Here is a 23,607-nt window from a genome sequence, read left to right on the forward strand (position 1 = left end):
AATTTGGATTTTCCTAATGACTAATCATGTTGACTATCTTTTCACGTGCTCATTTGCTATTCATACACTTTCCTTGGGAAAGTATTCAATTTTTTTGTTCATTATTTATTGGTTGTTTTCTCATTATTGCATTTTGAGAGTTCTTTATATATTTAGGATGTTTTGCAAATTTTTTTTATCAGGTGTTTTGCAAATATTTTCTCCCAGTCTGTGGCTTGTCCTTTAAGGATTCTTTTGAAGAGCAGAAATTTTAAGTTTATCATTTTTAGAATACTAAGGAATCTGCCTTTTGTGTTCTATAAAGGAAATCCTTGCCTAATCCAAGGTCACAAAATTTTTCTCCTGTATTTTCTATAGGAAATTTTATAGTTTAGGTTTTACATAGGTAGGTATATGATCCATTTTTATTTAATTTTGATACACAGTGTGAGGTATGGATTATATGAGATGACCAATTATTACAGTACATTTTTCTGTTAATCAAAAGTGTCCAAGAGGGTATGACTGAATTGAGTTTAAAACCTAGTTGCCAACACCGAGAATAAGGGAATCTTGAATACATAATGTTAAGTGAAAGAAGCCAATCTGGAAAGACCACATACTGTATGATTCCAACGATATGACATTCTGGAAAAGGAAACACTCTGGAGACAGTAAAAAGATCAAAGGTTAATAGGGGTTGAGGGAAGAGGAACAGAGATGAAAAAGAGGGAACACAGAGGACTTCTAGGGCAGTGTAGCAACTCTGGATGATACTATAATGGTGGATATTTACTATATATGTCAAAATCTGTAAAATGTACAACACCAAGAGTGAACCCTAGTGTAAACTATGGGCTTTGGGTGACAATGACATGTCAGCATCAGTTCATCGATTGTAAGAAATGTACCAATGCTGGTGGGGGATGTTGATAATAGGGGAGGCTGTGTACGTGTGGGGACAGGGAGCTATACAGAACATCTCTGTACCTTCTTCTCAATTTTTCTGTGAATCTAAAACTGCTCTTAAAAAAATGAAATCTCTTCGAAAAGCCATAAAATGTCCAACACAAAGAATGAACCCTAATGTAAATTATGGACCTCTGGTAATAAAATGGATCATTATTGGCTCATCAACTGTAACAAGTGAACCATGCTAACCACAAGATGTCAATAAGAGGGAACACTGGGGGCAAGAGGTTTATGATAACTCTCTGTACCTTCCACCCAGTTTTCCCACAAAACATTTTAAAACTGTTCAAACAAAAATGTGAAAAGGTCCTAAAACAATAACAAAGGAACATACAAAATTTATCTAAGTTATGATAAGCTGCTTACAACAGTGTCTTCTCAGAAACTAAATTGTTCCACTCACTATTGCATTTTATATCCAATACATTTTAACATAAATGATGTACGAACACAGAAAATATTCTTGATATATACGTTTTCCTTATAATAGTATATTTGGTTAAGAAGGGATTTTTAGAAGAATCATTATTTATTCCTTTATATTCAACAAACGTTTATTGAACTGTTACTATGTGCAAAGCACTGAGACACTAAAGTGGGTCAGAGATGACTAGGGCAGCTTTGGCCCCCAATAAACTTGAAATACTGTCAGACCAGCGGTTTTCAAACAGGGACCATTTTGCGCCAAGGGGGACACCTGGTAATGCTGGGACATATTTTTGATTGTTAGGACTAGGCTTGAAGCTGCTACTAGCATTTAGAGGTCAGGCATGCTGCTAAATATCTGACGTTGCACTGGACAATCCACAATCATTCGGGCCAAAGCATCAACAGCCCAAGACTGAAGAACTGCATTAAAGAGATTAAATAACAATTACCTAGATTATATGTTAGGTCTTGAATTATAGTTATATGGAAAATAATAATGAGCAAGTACTGTGGAATACCACAGACAGACTGATAACATCACGTTGGAAGGGAAAAAAGGAAAAGATTTAAAGACAGGATAGAATCTGCCCTTGTAGATGTTGACAACAGTTTTCTCCAGTGGTTATGGTATATTCACTTTGGTTACGGTGTCTTCTGCAATTAAGATGTGTAGTTTCGGGGGGGGTGGGATTCAAATTTATCAACTTTTTTCTTAATGTTTACCCTTTTCTCTTATTCGGTCATGCTCAGAAGAAAGGCTTTTCCTTAAACTAAGATCATTACGATATTTTTCTCTTTTCTTTCTATGATTTTATCACTTTTAGCATATTTTGATATGTAATTCACTAATTGTTTTATTTTTTATTTATTTCTTTAAAGATTTATTTATTTCAGAGAGAGAGAGAGAGCAGGGGAGGGGCAGAGGGAGAGGGAGAAAAGGAATCTTAAGCAGGCTCCATGCCCAACGTGGAGCTTGATTTCATGATCCTGAGCTGAAATCAAGAGTCAGATGCTCAACTGACTGAGCCACCCAGGTGGCCCTCCCTTCCAGTGTTTTAAATGTGTACTATTTAGTTTGTTCCCAATAGACAGTCTGCTACCATATGAGATATCACCATGGCTATAAGCTGGATTCCAGTGAGTGCCTGGGCCTTTCTCTAGATTATCTATAAAACTCCTCTGATCTCTCTGTTCTTGTCAAGTATCAACTTGTTTTAAAGCCTGTAGCTTAAAAGTTGGTTTATCAAATAAAAGAATTCATCTCTTATTGTCTTTCCAAAAATTTCTAGGCTCTTCCCGCACATTTACTCTTCTAGATGAAATTCAGAATCAGCTTCTCAAAGATAGAGCTATAAGTAATTTGAATAACACAATAAATAAAGGGTTTCAATAATGTAATTGTTTCATAAGACATTTGAAAAAGAGTGACCATTTATTGGTTGAAACTTTTAACAATATGAATATAGAATGACCAAAAGTTAAAAAAAAGTGACCAATGACCAATTAAAGACTAAAAGTTAAAAAGAAAAAAAACGAAAACAAAGAAAACTTCCAAAGTGGGGAGGATTTTAAAAGCCCACTAAAAATCCTCAAATTATGGATCAAAAAGAAAAATAAAACTCCAAAACATTATTTGAGTTTAATATATGGAAGGAATAAAATAAATAGAATAAATAAATTATGAAAATCAGATATTCACATTTTACTTCCAGAATGTACACTTGAAATAACAGAGGTCTTATTTCCTTTTATATCTTTTACTGTACTGTTTGCTATATATCGTGATTGTTAATAATATATGTGCAACTTGTTGTCAGAAGTGTTATTTAAACTAAATATCCAAAGACTTGTGGATTTTAAAATGTCTAGTTTCTGATACTTAGGTTTCATTAAAAATCCAAGCCCAATTTAACCAGTTGCAGACCATCACTGATTTTCCAGGGTTTCATTAAATAATTAGTGCCTGGTTAGAGAGTACACTTGAACTAAAAATATTTGGTGCCTATTACATGTGTGACCCTATGACAGCTATTGATGGTCATTTTGATGACCATCAAATTGTCATCAAATTGATGACCATATTGAGGTATCAAGTTGAGAGTCTTGAAGTCTTCTTGATGAGGGACAGAACTGCCCTTTACCTCTGCCTGGCATGGACCTCCAATCAGCACCCTTCCTTGGGAGCATCTAGTCTGCTTTCAGTATTCATCTGGGCCTCACCTTCCCAAGGCCCTAAACACTACCGTCATGGGGAAAGAGAGACTAAAGTACAAAGACCAAAAATAACTCCTGTTTAGAAACCAGGAAGAAAAGAAACAACAAAACAACATAAAATTGCAAAGGGATGGATAGCATCAATGAAATCAGAGACAGAACTTCCCCCAAATACAGAGATTCTGCTGTGTGATATTTTTAGCAGGAGGTCTCATTCTCTATCTGGGAGTAGTGTTAAGGTGGGGAACAAAGAAAAAGGGGAAAATGCCTTTTTCTTTTGTGCACTTACTTTGTAAAGAATATGTACCTAAAATTTTTTATCTTCTAGTATTTATAGCTCCAAAAGTTAGAGTCTGTGTAAATCTAGATGCTTGCCCTTTGAAGTCATAAAATTCCCATTTTACATAGCTTGAGACACATACATTTTATCCACTTACTCATTGATTCATTTTTTTTGATTACTTATGCTGAAGAAAAAAAACTGCCTCCAAATATTCTAGTTTTTTAAGAGGTTAATGACGGAGAAAATCACAAATGATGAAATATTCTTTTTTTTTTAAATGATGAAATATTCTTAAATTGAAAATCCTCCCCCTCATTGAATGTATGCTGGTTGCTCTGTTTGACTATGGTTGTGTCTGCTGTTAGGGGAAATTACCGGGTCGGGCTTCGTGTGGGCCTTGACCAGGAGGAACTGAAGATGTAAACAGTTCCCTCTTCTTGGACCCTGCCCAATGCCTTCTACACAGGTTCCGTACAGAGAATAGCAAAGTTTGTTTCTTTAGCTGCCTTCTGAAGCAGAAAGAGTGGTTTAGTTTCTAGGATAGAAAAGAGTCTTCTGAATGAAAGTTTAAGAAACTAGGTTGAAATGAAAGCCCACTGGGGAAAGAGGGCAAATGTAACAAACATGGAAATTATGAAACAGACTATAGGTGCCAAATGTCAATAAACCACAAATTAATTTGTGGTTTAACTATTCCTAAAGATGCTCAAAATGAAAAAGCACCATGAATTCTCAAAACCCTCATTTAGAATTAGTGAAATTTCAAATATGCTCTTAGATGAAATATGCTTTTGCTCAACTTGCATAAAATGCCTTTCTTTCATATAAAGAAAAGTAAAAATAATAAATGTTAAATTTAAGTGTATATTTGTTTTTAAATGATCATGAAGTATTAAAATATGTAAGATGAAATGCAGATGTTTCTGAATTAGGCAATAGATCATTAAAAATGAGATTGACCTTAGGTTTTCCTTTAAAAATAATTGCATCCAGATGAATGAATTATGTCATACTGAGCCTATGCAATTCTTAAATTGCCAACATAAACTAAAATGGGGATTTGTAATGGGGGACTGAAAAACCCTTAAGTATAATTTTGCAACACAATGTCATTAGTGTTCTTTAATCGAACAAAATTGAAGTATAATTTTCTTAAACCAGAGTTATACTAATAACAGAGCACCACTAAAAATGAATTCTCTAATCAGGCTATAGTCAAACATTTTAAAAAACAATCTAAATCAAAAGGGATGAGATTCTATAAACAGACCATCACAACTAACTTCCAAAGACAGCCTTTATAAGTTTTCTAAATGCATTCTGTCTACATTGTGTTTGGAGAGCATATATTTTTACTCAAATTTCTGAAAGAAGACTACTAATTTCTATAATTGGCATTTCTGACTTTTGTTATTTTTCTATTTTTTTTCATTATGGATCTGTTTCTGGATTCTTTATTCATTGCATTCATCTTTCTGGCTTTTCCTGCAACAATATCCATCATATTAATAACTACAGCTTTTTAACAAGACATCGGGCAAGTCTTTGTGACTTCAATTGTTTTTCATTTATTCTGGGAATGCTCCAAGGCCATATAGTCTTAAGACCATATTCTGTGGGACGCCACAAAAGCAGAAACTCATAATTTCTAATACTCGTTCTAGTTTTTACTTTGCTCATCAACATTCATGTTTGAATCTTTTTGTAGAAACCAATCTTCGTGAATGCCTGCAGGTGAAACCTGGATCGTATGGTAAGTTTATGTGTAACGTTAGAAGACACCGTTGTACTGTTTGCAAAGTAGCTGCACCATTTCAAGCTGCCTGAGCAACATGCAAGAGTTCAATGTGCCCCACAATCCACCAATATTCGGTTTTATTAGTCTGTAATTTTAGTCATTTTAGTGGGTGCATACTATGGTGATTGTGGTTTTGATTTAAATTTTACCAAAGATATTGAACATATTTTATATATATGCTTTGGTGAAGACTCCAAGCTTTTTACTTACTTCTTAAAAATTTGGGTGGATGCACTTTCCATCTATTCCTAGTGTGCCTGAGACTGTTTTATCACAAAGGGGTATTGAATTTTGGCACACGTTTTTCATGATTTTTTTTCTTTGATTCTGTTAATGCAGTGAATTGTGATGCAGAGAACTTTAATTTTTTTTAATGTTTTAGTAAACTTGCATGCCAGGGACAAATCCCATTCAGTCATAATATATTAACATTTTTATATATGTTACTGAATTTGTTAATATTTTATGAAGGATGTTTACATATATGTTCATGTGGAATGTTAGAATATAGTTTTCTTTTCTTGTAATATCTTCACCTTCTTTTGTCAGTATATTGTTGGCCTCATAGATGAATCAACAAGACTCTGTTTCTTTCTTAAAGATTTCATAGGAAGATTCTTTTTGTTCCCCAGAATGGAGGTGTGAAGAACTCTGTGGACCTATTCCCCCACGAAACGACCATAACTGGTAAAAATTAAAAAATAAACACCCATTTAATGTCTTTGGAAATTGTTGTAAGGACATATAGGAAATGGAGAAACATTTGAGAACATAACTAAATCTTGGTAAGAACAGCAAGATTCTGTGGCAACTGAACCACCCTGCTGTCCTCACCCCCAACCAGGGCAAAGTGACAAAATCTCTACTCTGGGTGAACCTTACCAAGAAGATAGGGTTCCCCTCCCACCAGCTCCCATTGAAGGTCCACAGTATCTTTTTTGGGAGGGGAAGACCACCAGCATTTCTCACCCCTTACCCAACTCTGTGCTGCAAAGCTGGCTGAGAAGACCAGAGTCCACCTCTCTGGTCCACAGTGCTGCTTCTAAAACAGGATGATGTGGGCCACTGTCCAAGACAGGCAGCCAGCTCCAGAACAGTGGCTCAGATATTTTGCCCAGGGAGAGAGGCAGGCCACAAAAACAGGGAGTTCCAAGGCTGGACCTGACATTTGAGAGAGAGGGTGGGGAAGATCAAGCCTAAGAGTATTCTTGAAAACAGTGGTGGCTTTGGTAATTACAAGGAGGCAGGTAACTCCATGGGAACAAGAAGGTAACCACAGACAAGCTAGCTTAGCAGAGAGATTCAAGGAAAGAAACAACTAAAAATAACTCTCTTGGGGTCAGAAGAATCTTAAAGGACTCGCCTCAAAAAGGCGAGGCACAGAGGCCTGAATTCATTAGATCAGACTGGGAAGCAATTTTTGCCCTAGCACATTGTTGAAAACAATAGAAGAATCAGCTGGCTAATAACTGAGTGCTCACCATAGAGACAGAAAGCTTAATAGAAAGATCAGGGAAGGAGAGGAGGAAGGCACTGTTAACACTACTCCCATCTGAGGGTGACTGCACATGCCCAAGGCTGCGCCCTCTGAGGAGCAACATCAGAGGCTTCATACCATGATAAGCCAAGTTACTGAACAAACTAGCAAATAAACAAACAAAAAATAAGCTTCCCCTTAGCGATATCTAGAATTCCTGTAAGACATTAAATATATGATAGAATGTCCAGTTTCCAACCAAAAAAAAAATTATGATATGTAAAGAAACAGAAAAGTGTCACTCATATACACGAGAAAGAGCAGGCAACAGAAACCACCCATAAGAGAGCCCAGATGATGAACTTAGTAGACAGAGACTTCAAAGCAGAAATTCAGAGGATTAAAGGAAATCATGCTTTAAGAAGTGAGGAATGGTATGATAGTAATGTCTCTTCAAATAAAGAATATCAATAAACAGATGGAACTCATAAAAAAAGAACCAAATGAAAATTCTGGAGTAGAAAATTGTATTACAGTAATGTAAATGAAAAATTCAACAGAGGGGCTCACCAGTAGATTTGAAGTGGCAGAAGAAAGAACCCACAAACTTGAAGATAGATTGATAGAGATTATGAAATATGAGAGAAGAAAAAATGAAGATAAATGAACAGTTTCAGGGAAATGTATGCATACTGAGATAAATGTATGGGTGTACCAGAAGAAAGGAGAGAATAAGGAGCAGAAAAAAAATCTTGTTAGAAAAAATAGCTGAATCTTCCCAAATTTGATAAAAAATATTAATCTATACATCTAAGAAGCTCAATGAACTCAAGTAGAATAGAGATCCATAGTCATATAAAATAAAAAAAGAAAATCTTGAAAATAGCAGGAGAAAATGAATTGTTATGGGAAAAAGAACCCTAATAAGATGAACTGCTGACTTCTCATCAGGAACTACTGAGGCCAGAAGGAAGAAGGATGATATATTCAAGGTGCTCAATAAAAACAAAAACAAAAACAAAACAAAAAACAAAAAACAAAAAAACAACTGCCCACCAAGAGTCTTATATCCGGCAAGACAATCTTCAAAATTAAGGAGGAAATTAATATATTGCTAGGTAAACAAAACTGAGACAATTTGTTGCTAGTAGATCCAACTTATAAGAAATACTAAAGAAAGTTCTTTAGGATTAAAGCAAGTCATCCCCAATAGTTATTTGAAACCACATGAGAAAATAAAGAACATCAGTAAAGGTACTTATTTTATCATAAAAGACAATATACATGCATATTTTTTTTTCTTAACTGATTTAAAAAGCAATTCTATAAAACAATATGTACATAATTGTATTGTTGGGTCTATAGTATATAGAAATGTAATATGTTTGACAATAACAGCACAAAAGAAGTGGGCTAGAACAAAGCTGGATTGATGTGATGACACCAGATGGTAACTGGAATTCACAGGAAGAAATGAAGAGAACTGGAAATGTTAAGTAAGAAAGTTAATATAAAAAATTCTACGATGATATACTGGCTGTCCTTTCCTCTCTCAACTTTGTCAAAATACATAAAATTATATATAGTAGTTATAAAAATTATTGTACCATTTATGTGAAATGTATAACAAGAATAGTTGTAAAAACAAGGAAGATGGAATAGAATTATACAGGAATAATAATTTCTATATCTCTCTGGAATTTAGTTGGTATAAATATTTGATAGAATTTACCAGTGAAGAAACTGGGCCTGGTATTCCTCTTTATGGGAAGGGTTTTAATTATGAATTAAGTTTCTTTTATCAATATAAAGCTATTTTCGTTTTCTACTTCTCATGTCAGTTTTATAGTTTGTGTCTTTTTTTTTTTTTAAGATTTTATTTATTTATTTGAGAGAGAGAATGAGATAGAGAGAGCATGAGAGGGGAGATGGTCAGAGGGAGAAGCAGACTCCCTGCTGAGCAGGAAGCCCGATGTGGGATTCGATCCCGGGACTCCAGGATCATGACCCGAGCCGAAGGCAGTCGCTTAACCAACTGAGCCACCCAGGCACCCCATAGTTTGTGTCTTTCAAGAACAACATCAGATAATCAGTTGCCAAACTTATTAATATAAAGTTCATGAGGTGCTTCAGTGGCTCAGTCGGTTAAGCGTGATTCTTCATTTCAGCTCAGGTCATGATCTTGTGGTCATGAGGTGGAGCCCTGCATCAGGCTCTGTGCTTAGTGTGGAGTCTGTTTCAGATTCTCTCTCCTTTCTTCTCCCCCGCCCCCGACCCTGCTTGCACACTCTCTGTCTCTAATATATGAATAAATAAAAAAACCTTTAAAAAATATAAAGTTGTTCATTGTATTTCATTACTATTATGCTAATGTCTATAGATTTAATAGTGATTTCCCTATCTGATCTCTAATATTGGCAATTTGTATGTTATCATTTTTTTCTGGATCCATCCAGAGAGATTTATCAAGTTTATTAATGACTTTCAAAGAACCAAGTTTTGCTTTCATTTTCTCTATTGTTTTTGTTCATTTTCTATTTAACTGATTCCTACTATCATCTTCATTATTTATTTTCTTCAGTTTCCATTGGATTTAATTTGTTTTGATTTTATTAGCATCTTAAGGCAAAAATCTTACAAAACTGGTATTGAACGTTTCTTCTTTTCTAAAATAAGCATTGAAAGGAAGTATAAATGTCCATCTAGGCACTGCCTAACTGCATCTCAGAACTTTGATATGTCATGTTTCCATTACCATTTCAAACTATTTTCTCATTTTTCTTAAAATTTCCTCTTTGAGGGCGCCTGGGTGGCTCAGTTGGTTAAGCGACTGCCTTCGGCTCAGGTCATGATCCTGGAGTCCCGGGATCGAGTCCCGCATCGGGCTCCCTGCTCAGCAGGGAGTCTGCTTCTCCCTCTGACCCTCCCCCTCTCATGCTCTCTCTCTCTCTCTCATTCTCTCTCTCAAATAAATAAATAAAATCTTTAAAAAAAAAAATTTCCTCTTTGAGCTAAGGGTTACTTTTGAAGTACATGGTCTAATTTCCAAATATTTGGGAGTTTTTCCTGGTATCTTTATTTTTAATTTAATTCTCTTATGGTCAGGCAATATACTTGTCATGAGTTCACTATTTTTAAATTTGTTGAGATTTGTTTCATAGTCCAGAATACCCAAGTCTTCTATGTTCATACTGATTTTCTACTTATTCTTTAAATTACTGGGGAAAGAATGTTGAATTTTCCATTTAAAGTTGTGAATATACTGGTCTCCCTGCTCGGCATGGAGTCTGCTTCTTCCTCTCCCTCTCCCTCTGTGTGCTCTCTCTCTTCTTCTCAGGAAGAAAGAAAGAAAGAAAAAGAAAGAAACAAACAAACAAAGAAAAAGAAATCTTAACATTGTGAATATGTCTATTTATTTTTTCTATTGTACTAGTTTCTGCTTTATGTATTTTAAAGCTTTGTTATTGAGTACATATTAAAGCTCAAGTACATTTCCCCTTCTTTTTGCTTTTAACTTATCTATCATCCCTTCCTATCTCTCGCTATATACTTCAAGTGTGTTTGTATTTGGTCTTGCTTTTTATCCAATTTGACCATTTCTGCCTTTGAAATGTAGAGTTTAGGCTATTTCCATTTAATGTAATTATAAATAAGTTTAGGCTTAAATCTACCATCTTGCTATTTATTTCCTATTTTTTCTGTTTTTTTTAATTTTCTTTACCTTTTTTCCCACTTTCTCTGGTTTGAATATTTGTAGTATTCCATTTTTATCCTCTATTGGCTTATTAGCTATACTTATTCATTTTATTTTTTTTAATGGTTGCTTTAGTGCTTCCAGTATGCATCTTTAACTTAACCAGTCTACCTTAAAATAATATTACACCGTTTCACATGTAACGTAAAACTCTTAAAACTGTATATTTCCATTTTTCCTCTCCTGTCTCTGCCATTTTTGCCACACATTTTAGTTTTACATGCTAAAACCCCCAAAATATATAGCTATAATTGTGGCTTTAAGTCATGATTTTTCTTTTAAAAATAATTAAAATAATATTATTGAAAATATTTTTTTTAAATACAAAATAAAAAGTTTCTTATTTATCCTTATATTTACCACTAATGGTATTTTTCTTTTCTTTTTGTAGGTCTGAGTTTCCATCTCTTTTTAAAGATTTTATTTATTTATTTGAGAGAGAGAGGGAGGGAGAGAGAGCACGATTGGGGGTGGGGTGGGGGAGGGGCAGAGGGAGAGGGAGAAGCAGACTCTCTGCTGAGCAGGGAGACCGAAGCAGGGCTCGATCCCAGGACCCTGGGATCATGACCTGAGTCAAAGGCAGATGCTAAGCCAACTGAGCCATGCAGGCACCCCTCTGAGTTTCTATTTGAAATCATTTTCCTTTGGCCTGAAAGACTTTCTTTGACATTTTCTATAGTGCATGTCTCTGGTGGTAAATTCTTTTTCTTTGATGAAAATGTCTCTTTATTTTGCCTTCATTTATGAATAACATTTACACTGTACACAGAATTGTTGAGAGCACTTTTTTTCCCATTGCTTTAAAGATATCATTCCATTGCACTGGTTGTCAGTGACCACTCTTATCTTTGACTCCTACATGCAATGTGTCTTTTTTCGTCTTGGTGCCTTTAAATATTTTTTTCATTTTGAGTGTTTGATATCTTGATTATGGCATATCTTCACGTGGTTTTCTTTGTTTATCCTACATGGGAGAATCTGGGCTTCTTATATCTGCAGCTTTTGTGTTCACAAAATTCAGAAAGATTTCAGCCATTACCTCCCCCAACACTCACCCATTTTCAGACTGCAATTACATGTAGGTTAGAATACTAGGTAATGTCCCATAGGTCACAGAGGCTTTTTATCTCCCCCTTTCTTTTTTTCTTTCTGCTTCATCTGGACAGCTTCTATTTTCCTGTCTTCAAATTCACTGATCTTCACTTCTATACACTTTACTTCTAATCTGCTGTTAAACACAGTATTATATATTTTTCACTACTGATATATTTTTCAGTTCTAGAAATTATGTTCAGTTCTTTTCTATAGTTTCCATTTCTTTCAATGTTACATTCAGGTTTTCCTTGAAATTCTTGAACATATTTGTAATATCTGTTTGAAAGTTCTTACCTGCTAATTCCATCACCTTCATTATTTCTGGGTCTGACTGATTTTTCTTCTGATAATGGATCACAGTTCCCTGCTTCTTTACATATCTAGTAATTTTTTGCTGGATGCTAGACACTATTAATTTCATATTTGAATTCCTGGATTCTGCTGTCTTCCATTAATGAATGTTGAATTTTGTTCTGGCATACTGTTTATTTATGGACAAATGTGAACATTTCAAGCCTTGTTTTTGAATTTTTTATGGGTGTGCCTAGGGTAGCTCTTATTCTAGGGCTAGTATAGTCCTTCCTCTACTGCATAACCTTTCAAGGGGCTTTACTAAATGCCTCAGGTGTTCAACAAAGTTTCTCCATTTTGGTTGGTCAGAACTCAAGCATCTCTCAACCCTGCACAAACTCTGGTAGTTGTTCAGGTTACAACTTTTCAGCAATTCTTTTCCTGATTCTTTGCCCAACTACCTGAAATCTTGCTCCATATATATCCAGCTTGGTTTCTCAACAAATACCCCTATGAAGATTTCTGAAGCTTTCTTTCTGCTTATTATCTCTTCTCTGCAAATCTCAGCCACATCTGCTTTTCCAGTCTTTTCAGTTCAGCAAGATTGTGGTGACCTCCGTGGGAATGCCCTCCTTGTGCCTGTGGTCTGGAAATTTCCTCCAAGGATAAAGCTGAAGTGATTGTAGAGCTCCCCTTATTTATTTCCTTTATCAATGTCATAGTCCTAAGCTCTTTTCCAATGTTTGTAAAGTGTTTTGTATATAAAAATATATTTTATTCAGTTTTCTAGTTATTTGTGGTATAAAAACAGAACAGCAGAAGTTACTATCATGGCCAGAAGAAGAAGCCCAGGATTACTTTTATGTACACTGAAATTTGAGAACCCCTGACAGTGTTTTCTGAACTTTCTTTTGATAAGAATCACTTTAGTACTTGTTATAAAAAACAGTTACCAAGAGCTCATTCTCAGAGTTTTTGCTTTGAGATGAAGGTGATTCTTATCATCAGAGTATTGGAGAAAATATTAAAAAATAAAAGTACCCAAACTGTCCTTTTTTTCTCAGGTGGCAGATTAAAATGTTACCTACTCAAGTAGGCTTTCTTTGACGTCTCTTTTCATAAAAGGTCTTCTCTTTCATTATTAACATCTCATTTATATTCTTCATAGCACTAACAAAAATGTATAATTATTTAATTAGTTTACTTAGCTCTACATTTTCTTTCTCCAACATTAGGCTATAAGCACCATGATGACAGTTTTTCTGGTTCTCTATTGGATGCCCCAAACCTACCAAAAGAGAAAGGGGCGCTAATAGATATAGATCATTCTAACTTGGGCCTGGTGCAAAGTAACAAGAGTATCTATGGAATTAACAAATGACTGTATGAAAAAGCAAGTTCTGTACACTTACACACACACACATACACACATACGAAATGACAGAAGGCCATCTGTTCACATGGTCTAGAAAGCATCTCTTCAAAGTGTGGATGTCTGATTAATTTCAATAAAATAATGTACCAAATTCTGCATTCCAATAAAATACTGATAAAATATTAATGAGAATGGCATTATCACCTAATAGATGTTTCCTAATGGGTAGTTTCTAACATGAATTTTCACATTATTTTTCTAATGTGTAAGCTAGAAGTAGTTATCATTGACACATAATGTAATTGACAAATTCATTTAAGTATGCAGTTTGATGTTGTTTGGTAACTTGTATACAATCATGTAACCAATAAATCAGGATATAAAACAATTCCCTCACCCTAAAAGGTTTCAAAATTCTTGGAAAAAATGCCCTAAAACATTGGTAATGTTAAAAAAACAAGATAAAAAAAAAGAAAAAGAAAAAAACTTAGCAGAAATATTTTAATGTGGATGGTAAAAATATACTGATTTGCCAAATGGCAAAATATCTCTGGTGACCTCATATTTTCTTCCCCCTGAAATAATACTATAAATTTTAGTCACACTCAGAGAGCAGATGTTTTTGCAATCACTGGAGTCCTATTAGGGAAGAAAGACATACAAGCATCATATTTATTATTTATATAATTCCTGCATTAGAAGAGTATGAAGAAGTACATTTAGACTGCTTTTTCCATCTTGCCCTTTAAATAAAAAAAATAAAATGAAACGACTCTAGGTAATTTGCTGTCTGTTCTTTGCAAGTACACCAAATAACAGCCTTTTATAGGAGACCTGGAAGGGTTGTTTCAGCCCTAAGAACATGAAAGGAATCATCATGTCAGCCAGCTACTCCACTGCAATTTTGCACAGCTAAAGGAAGGAAGGAACAATGTTGTGCTATTAGGGCAACTCAGCCTAGCTTCCCACTCCTGCCCTGCTTCCCCTGGCCCCTCCCCGCCACATACAAACCTGCAGTGGCCCCATCTGATACATGTTGTCTCCAGCACAGTAACATTAAAGGGTTAACTGAGCAACTAAAAACCACTTGTTCGTGGTGACTCATGTTCTTTCTATCATCCTATGCTTCCTTTCCTCATGCCAGGTTTTACTTTACTTACTGGATGTAAGTATAAAAAGAGAAGAGCCAATAACGCATGAGAATCAAAGTGGTATTTAGTATCTATGAAAACCACTTCGTTTACCTGAAATGTGCCTTTACAACGATTTACTGAATTTTTGTGCTTCCAAATACTACCTGTAATTTCTAGTCTTTGATCTCTTGAAAGGGATATAATGTTAAAGAGAAAAACTGCTATGATTGGAAAGCAATGAGAGAAAGCAATGTCACTATGAAGAATGAACAAATGAGGACCGATTCAGCTAAATCACAGAATGCAATCTGTAGCACCACCATGAAAGGAGAGATTATAGCTAAAATGGGATGGGAAGGGGGTCTCTTAATAGAAAGATGTCCCAACTCTGAATTTTGACTCCATTATAGTGGAGGGCACACTAAGCAAAGAGCCCTGGGACAGAAGACTAGATTCCTTACATCCTTAAAACGTGGCTGTTCATCCAACCAAGAAGGGAAAAATTATCGTTAAATCTCAGTTTCCTTCATGTTCATCAGTAGCAAATGCTAAATACCAGACTGATTTAACTCAATTTTGACTTTTCGTTTTTAGTCCCCTGGGAACATAGGCAGAAACCTGACCGACTCACACCTCCCTGGCCCTCTCCATCCTTGCTACTGACCCTCAAGAACAGACACTAGCAATTAAAGGAAGCACAAAGCCAAAAGAGGTATCTACATTTTACTAAGCAGGTCAGTCAAGAAATATGATAACAATAAGTAGAAATGAATATATGTATGATATTTTAAAATGGGGCATAAGTAAAAAAAGGTATTAGGTTCTCCCTTTATGCCTACATCATTAGAAAAACCTAAAATACTAAAAGTGACAATAAAAATCCCCATAGACATGCTATCGGTTCCCACAGCAGAAACCTTTCTACCCCATCTGTTACTAGACAGTTTCATTTCAAATAGGCAACTGGAATTTCAGAGGGTTAGCACTAGTGCTCTTTTCCTAAATCTGGGTAATAATTAGCCCGTCTGAAAGTGAACATACAGAACTGAGAAGGAAATAATTCCCCAGCAGGGCTCTGTATATTATTCATGCTCAAAAACTTAAAACAAAATGAAAAGGAAGTACAAAGGGAAAATACAGGAAAGAGAAAAACTATATCAAACCAAAAGGAATAATTCAAGAATCACAACTAAATAATGGAGAAAAGAGGCCCACAGAGTGGAGTAAATCTTATTTTTCTTAGGGTTTGAATTCTGGATTGAAGTATAAATAAGATGGTTTTTCACAGTGAAATGTCACCGAACAAGAGTATGTCCAAGCTGGGATGGCCTCCCTACGTGCAAGGCTGACAATGAGTGGTGTCACCGATCGCTCACCCCCCCCGCCAGGCACACCTTCCCGAAGCAGATTCATGCCAGGAGCCCAGCACCGTTAGCATGACTCTGGGTAATATCACAGCCTCTCTCTGGCCACTCTTCGGCTATCCTGGCGCAAAATAATTTATTTGGGCTTTCTTACAATAAGAGGTATAATTAGCAGTCATTTTGTAGAATAAAGTATTGATGCCACAAGCCAATTTTCTGAAAGTGCCTCTACAGCAGGACCTGCACCATTCGTGTTTATAAATCAGGTAATTGTACATCGAGCCACTTCAGTGTGTATATAATTAGTCTAATTTACATATGTAAATCAATCTTATGTACAGTTTGCCAACTTCTTGCTTTCCTTTATTTTCTCCCCCACATTGTAAGTTTAGATAGATCAGATTTCCGAAATACCATTTTAATAAACTACCAGCTTTTTTTTTTTTTCTCAAGCCATTTAGGGATATTTCTAATTCCTCCATCTGATCATAAAACACAAGGACAAAGTTCAAAGAAGCTGTTAAGTCTCTACTGATTCATTATATCAGGAAGCTGCTTTACTTGTACTGGATGTTCCAAACCCTTTTAATCAATCTTTTCTGCTCTCACAAAAGAACATTTCAGGTGTCTCCAACTCTCACCTAATTTCAAGTGACAAGACTGAGAAATGACAGTATGATTAGAATACAGATTTGATAGGCATAAAAGACAATGAGAGATCTCATTCAATTTTTTTAAACTCTGGGCAAAGATCTATACCTTGAAGCCTTGCCCATTTAGGCCTACCTGAATCTCCATTCAAATGTTAATCTACCAATGATCCCATATGGAAAAAAAATTAAAGATGCATTATTGAAAATGTTTCAAAGGAGGGGCGCCTGGGTGGCTCAGTCGTTAAGCATCTGCCTTCGGCTCAGGTCATGATCCCAGGGTCCTGGGATCAAGCCCCACATCGGGCTCCCTGCTCCGCGGGAAGCCTGCTTCTCCCTCTCCCACTCCCCCTGCTTGTGCTCTCTCTCACTATGTCTCTCTCTGTCAAATAAATAAATAAAATCTTAAGAAAAAAAAATAAAAAAAAAAAAGAAAATGTTTCAAAGGATATAAAGATACAGATCTTAAGGATCAGCACAGCATTAGATCTCAAATACACAAACACAAACATAAAGCAAACTTTGAAAATGCTCCATTTATTTAAAGCAAAATATTTTAAGTTCATAATGTACATTCTATTACTTAAAGTCAAGTTTAGATGAATAAAAGTTTTGCTTTGTTTTAATAGTGGTTTAACTACAAATATAAAGCAATCTTAAACTTAATGGAGAAAAACAAAGTAATTCTCAAATCATAATATGCTGCCTATTTTTAAAGAACACAACTGGTTATTTTAAAAAAAACTTTTAAACTTCTATAAAATAATGTAATACCAGTTTCAGATTCTGAAAGGGTACTTGAAATACTATTTCAGAATTCTGAAAGGCTCTATGGTTCAATTAAAGGTGGCCAATTCAGCATATAAATGTATTTCCTCTCACTCATGAATCTCCATTAAAATGCTAGTAAGGGAATCAAAAGGTATGAACCACAAGAAAAAAGAGAACAGAAAAAGGGAGAGTAGTAGACAAGAGATTTCAACAAACGTTTTCAATATGGGAAGCAGATGACTGAGTGAGGATCACTGATTTGGTAATGCAGAGAAAGCCACAAAATAAAGCGCTAGGTGAGAACTATTTTGTGGCTATCCCCGCACATCAACCCAGGAGCTGGGAGGGGAGGAGCGGGGCAGAAAACAAGGGACTCTTTGGAAGTCTTTAATCAAAAGACTCGACACCGTCTTATCCCACATACAAAATATCAACATCCGGGAGCCTGTCTGAGCAGTCCTCACATACACAAATATCCAGGCAAGAGACTGGAGGTTTTATTCCCTAGAGAAACTGAAGGGACTCGGGATTTGGTGGCATCAGTGCAGTGGATAATGAGAAGAAGGCACATACTATTGCACAGTGTGTAAAACAGGGAAGTGAGCTTGGAAGGGGGAGGCCAAGGGATTCAGGGAACAGTGGGTTCCATTTGGGTGAGCAGCAGAGATATCAGAGAGGTCAGTCTGATACGTGGCAGAACTCCACTGTGGAGAAGGATTCTAGAAGCACGATCAGCAACCTTGCCAAAATTCAGAACGCAGATTACAAAATTAAAGAGTAGAGAAACTCAGCCATGCATTTCCAGATACACATCAAAAGCACGGATCTGCTCAGGACAAGGCGGCACTGCTAAACTGAATTGACATGACTACTGCTCTAACTGGATCTATATCACTACTGCCCTGTATAATAACTGGATCGACATTACTACTGTTCTGTACTATAACCAGATCCATATTACTACTGCTCTGTATTACAAGCCTTTTGGTTCTACTTGCTTTTTGTTAACCAGGTGAATGTATTTATTTTGCAAAGGGTTAAAAATGATTAAGTCTACCTGAAATTATATTGAGTGAAAAAATAGGATAACTTCATAAAAAATACTGCCAATCATTTTAAACATACAAGAAAAAAAGATGAAGGAAGTATGTTAAATGTTGAGAGTGGTTCTTTTTATAGTTTCAAGTATTTTCTACAATGATCAGCCATTTAAAATCAGTTAAAAAATCATTTAAAAACCACAACAGAAAAAATATGAAGTATGCAAACAATACAACTTATATGTGTGTCACTGCAGAAAAATCAACAGAATGTTCTGAAAGAAATACAATAATCAAATGCTAATAAAATAATAATGAACACAATAAATATATGTTATTACAGTGAACCAATGAAGGTTTTACTAGTCCTGAGTTTGATAAAAGCAACTATAAAAACAATTGTGAATTTTACCAGAATCAATGATTACCTCACTTTAATAATATCCAATGAAAATTAGAAAAACTACATTCTTCTAGGACTGGCAGTTACAGGGCACCTTCCCGTATGTATTCCTGCATCAGAGGGAACTGTCCAAAACTACTCTCAGGAGACTCTACAGCTTCCCTTGGGTGACTTACTTAGTATTCAACACCATTTCTGATATGGTTTTCTCCCCATAAATGTAAATACCTGGTTCTGTAGTTTATGACATTAGTATTCAATGAGGACATAAAAAAAAAAAAATCACAGCTTACCATTTTTGTCTAATGAAGCCTCACTTACATTAATTTTCTCTCATACCCTAGCACCTGGCACAGAGCCTCTGTCACAAAATACAGATGAATAAATCAATATTATAATGAAGTCCCTTTTAAGCTTGTTCTTCGGCAAGGCAAAGAATCCCTGTTTCTTGAGTCTTTTATTGTGGAGATGTTTCCTCTTAGTCATTCATAGTCTTCCTGGCTTTTCTTTAATTTCTTAATGTGTCTGAAAAGGACAAGGCCAGAATGGGGCACAACATTCTGCTGAGTCTGTGACCAGTCAGGAACATACTAAAGGAAGGGTTTCATGGTGTCAATGTTACATAAACATTCAGTCATTCCAAGACCACACTGTAAATTTCCACATGTAGAATAATGTTGAAACACTTACCTCAAGAACCAACCACAGCTTGTCTCCATTTATTTTATCCTTCTTAAAGTACATCCCGTAGAATCTGACGACATTGGGGTGGTCGGAAAGCGTCTTTAAGATGCTATACTCTGCTTCAATCTCTTCATCGATATCCTGGTTTCAAAAAGTCATAGGAAGAAAACCATGAGAAAAACATGAATTATGTCAAAGAGACATATTAGAGATCACCAAATAGAGAATTTAATTTTGTCAAAGCAAGGTTATAATAATGGCTTTTAATGTGCTCAATAGTACGTATTGAAACTTCTCAGGCCATTATGTAAGGGGAGAGATTGTAATTTTCCCACTAATCAAATACATCTCTAATTACGTTAATTTCATTGAGTTAAAAAGGGACAAATAAAAGACTATTTTTGTATGCACTTAGAAAGAAACATACATGAAGAAGGATTCCAGAGGATATTCCTTTCTTTGTAGTGTTAACTTTGTTTCAGTGGCAAAGCCATTGATTTGAAATAAAAACTTTTAGCTGGCTCATTTTGTTCCTTTGAAATACAGGATATGTAGAAGGTTTCAAAAGCTAGTCATACAAGCAATAAATTCTTATCTTTCCAAAAAAGTAAAATAAAGTTATACATAAGATGGTATACAGCCTTAGTTAGCTAAAGGCTCATTCACCAGAAGTAGAACAGGTTGCTACATCTGCCAACAAAAACGCCAACAAACTACTTAGTCATGTTTTTAGAAACCACAATACATGAAACAACTCAGAGTAATAATAAGACAAAGCCTTCGAATACTGTTTTTACGGTAACATTTAGTGTCCACGTTGTTTTATGACAAAATCATGTAATCACAGAGCCAGAAAGAATTCTAGACCAGAGATCCAATTTGAGAAAAAGAAGCTAAAGCTCAGAGAGGTTGGTCACAGAGCTGGTTAGTGTAAGATGCAGGACTAGCCTGCAAGTCCACTGCCTCCTCCCTTCTAATCCCATTCATTTTATCCCTTTCTCAGATAGAAACATACTATATCAAAATTCATAATAGTAAGACTCTTTTAATAAAAAAAAGCCACTCTGTAAAATGCTTGGGATGCATTTAAATTTATTTTATTAAGATTATAATCTCTTGGTTATAAATCTTTTTTATTTGGCTTGTGACATGATGAATGAAGGGGGAATAAATAACTCTGAGAAAAACATACATGTACTGACAAGAATAAAGCCAGCAAAAGAACCAATTTCACACCATAGTTATGAAACTGATATATTTCATTAAAGCAATAGAACAAAACATGATTTTTAAGGTTCATAGGATATGAAACAGGAGTAAATTATAAACGAATAATGGCTATATGTATCCATAATCCATTTGTCCTTCTCCATTAAGAAGTAGAGGAATGGGAGAGACATGCTGGTTATGGGGCCAGACATGGGATCCAGCTGGAGCCCTTTCTCTTGCCACCACGAACCCCAACCCATACTTGCAAAGACCAGAGGAGAGAGGTACAGTCACTTTGGTACAGCTTAATTTGTGTCTCTCTGCCTTCAGTTTAAATGGTAAGAACTGGGGTGCCTGGGTGACTCAACTGGCTAAGCATCTGCCTTCAGCTCAGGTCATAATCTCAGGGTCCTGGGATGGAGCCCCACGTCGGGCTTCCTGCTAGTGGGGTGTCTACTTCTCCCTCTGCCCCGCCCCCCACCCTCAATCCCCATTCGTGCTCGCTCTCTCTCTCTCAAATAAACAATTAAAATCTTTTTCAAAAACGGTAAGAACTTTCCATTAGGGGATAATCCCAATAGGGGATTATGAAAACAGTCAGCATCAGTTAAGCCTGCACATAGTTGTCTCTCTCTCTTTTTTCCTTCCAATGTATCTAATATATTGCTTGAAAATAAACCCCCACTCTCCCTCTCCTCTGCTCAAAGTAATATGAAACGCTGTAGTTAATAATGGGTTTAGTAGAAATAAACAATCAAAAAAGAAAGCATAAGAAAAAGAAATCCTAAGATGCACAAACGGAGACCGGGAGACCTTTTGCAGAGTCCTACAGTTTGTTAATGTAAGAGCTATGACAAGGACCAGGAGTCCCACGTCCTTCCCAAACACATCACGACATCTCTGTCATGTCCCATCCCATTATGTGTGCAAGAGCCAAGTAACTGGAGAAACTGCTCTCAATAGAACTTTGGGGATTATGTGATCACTGAGCTCATTCTGGTTCACCCACGTGCTGTGGGAGAGCTACACATATTTCCCAAGAGCTGAAAATGTTCCAAAACAGCCAGTTCTCATTCCCAGAAAAAAAAAGGGGGGAGGGAGGAACCTCATCAACTTCTTTATGCTCTTCAAGGCCAAAAAACAAAACAAACAAACAAACAAAAAGCCTAGAAGGTTCCCTTATCACAACTGCTATTCCAAAAAAAGCAAAAGAGGATCCCCACTAGGGCATCAGTTGAAGAGGCCATAAGGACTACACATGCAATTTCAATTCTTCACAAGGAAACTCACCCTGATTATAAGTGAATACCATTTCTGCTTTGGAAACATTTCAGCAAACCTGAAAATTAATTTCCCATCTCTGAAAGAAATATAATTTAACATAAAATATTTCTGGGTTAGCTTAAAAGACATTCTTCCTGAAACCTAAATAAATGCAGGAAGAAAAAGAGATCTGGCCAAGATGACATTTGAGAATTACTTCTAGACCCCTGAGTCTGTGTTCTTACAATTTTTTGAAATTTAAAATAACATAAAATCAACTGTTGAGCTATTAAGAGCTGTATTTATTTATTTACTTATTTGTATTATGTATTTGTTCAATTATTAAATATTTATTGGTCCCTATTGTATATGTTAAGTATGTAAACAACAAAAACCTAACAAATAGACTTTTTTTTTACATTTTCAATTGACACTGTGACAAATAAATCAAGTTAGCTACAGACTTTTTAACTGTTTAGTACAAATAAAAACAAAGTTAATTAGCAGAAAAGAGGAAAAACAATGTGACATACATGAATTGGGTCCAGAATTTTCACTGCTGCTTTTTGGCCATTTTTCTTATTCAATACTTTAAAAACTTTCCCGTAAGTTCCTTTGCCAATCGTTTCGGTGATTTCCCACGTATCAGAAGGATCAGGAAAGTTATCAAAGATGATTGTTTTTCCAGTTAATGGAAGCATCTCACAAGTTTCAATCACTGGAGAGAAAAAGTACAGTTTCAACTACATTTGATTGGGGATATTAAATGGCACGAACAAACTCATGGGAAATTATCTAACATTTCACTGATACGATGGAAAATATACAGCAGTAACCAAATGTACTCAGAATTATAGAAAATTTTAATTTCAATTCTTTTTGCAAAGAGATTAATATGAGTTCAATAATGCTTTGTAAACAGGGCTTTATTTCTATGTTTAATATAGTCCCATATTAATTGCTCTTCATTCTTTTCATATTAAAATAAGAGGCACATATTTAAATCACTTTGATATATTGTTTTATACTCAGATATTAACACAATGCATCAAAAAAATTTAAATTAACCTTAAAGATGATAAAACTCAATGTCGTCAAGGCAAATCCCACATTTTGAAGTGACTGTGTCTTATTATCACTCCTCTATGTAAAACCCAATAATGGGTCTCCTCATATTGCTTTTAGGATGAAATTTAACACAACCTACCAGGTCCTTTAAAGTATGGCCCTTGCTTAATGTCCTCACCTCATGTCTCAACTTTTCTTCTCTCAGACATTACAAACCAGTCACTCGGGACCCTTTAAAGTCATTTCTTTCTTGCTTAAGGGTCTTGGTAGACATGAATCCCTCCCACTTTCTGCCTGTGGTTTCTTTCTATTTATTTATTTATTTATTTATTTATTTATTTATTTATTTATTTAT

General features: G+C 35.5%; 1 protein-coding gene across 1 annotated transcript in view; it reads right to left on the reverse strand.

Moving 5' to 3' along the window:
- The window catches only part of MYO3A (myosin IIIA), a 221,092-nt gene extending 198,207 nt beyond the window's left edge, over nucleotides 1–22,885 (reverse strand). Inside the window, exons 1-2 of the mRNA XM_035029490.1 lie at nucleotides 22,718–22,885; nucleotides 19,719–19,853 (exon numbers count right to left, since the gene is read on the reverse strand). Of these exons, the coding sequence (XP_034885381.1) occupies nucleotides 19,719–19,853; nucleotides 22,718–22,885 (303 nt within the window). The remainder of the gene's footprint in view (nucleotides 1–19,718; nucleotides 19,854–22,717) is intronic.
- Between the last annotated feature and the right edge of the window lie 722 nt (nucleotides 22,886–23,607).

The sequence above is a fragment of the Mirounga leonina genome, unplaced genomic scaffold, assembly GCF_011800145.1.
Source record: "Mirounga leonina isolate KUSES-001 unplaced genomic scaffold, KU_Mleo_1.0 Mir_242, whole genome shotgun sequence".
Taxonomy (NCBI): Eukaryota; Metazoa; Chordata; class Mammalia; order Carnivora; family Phocidae; genus Mirounga; species Mirounga leonina.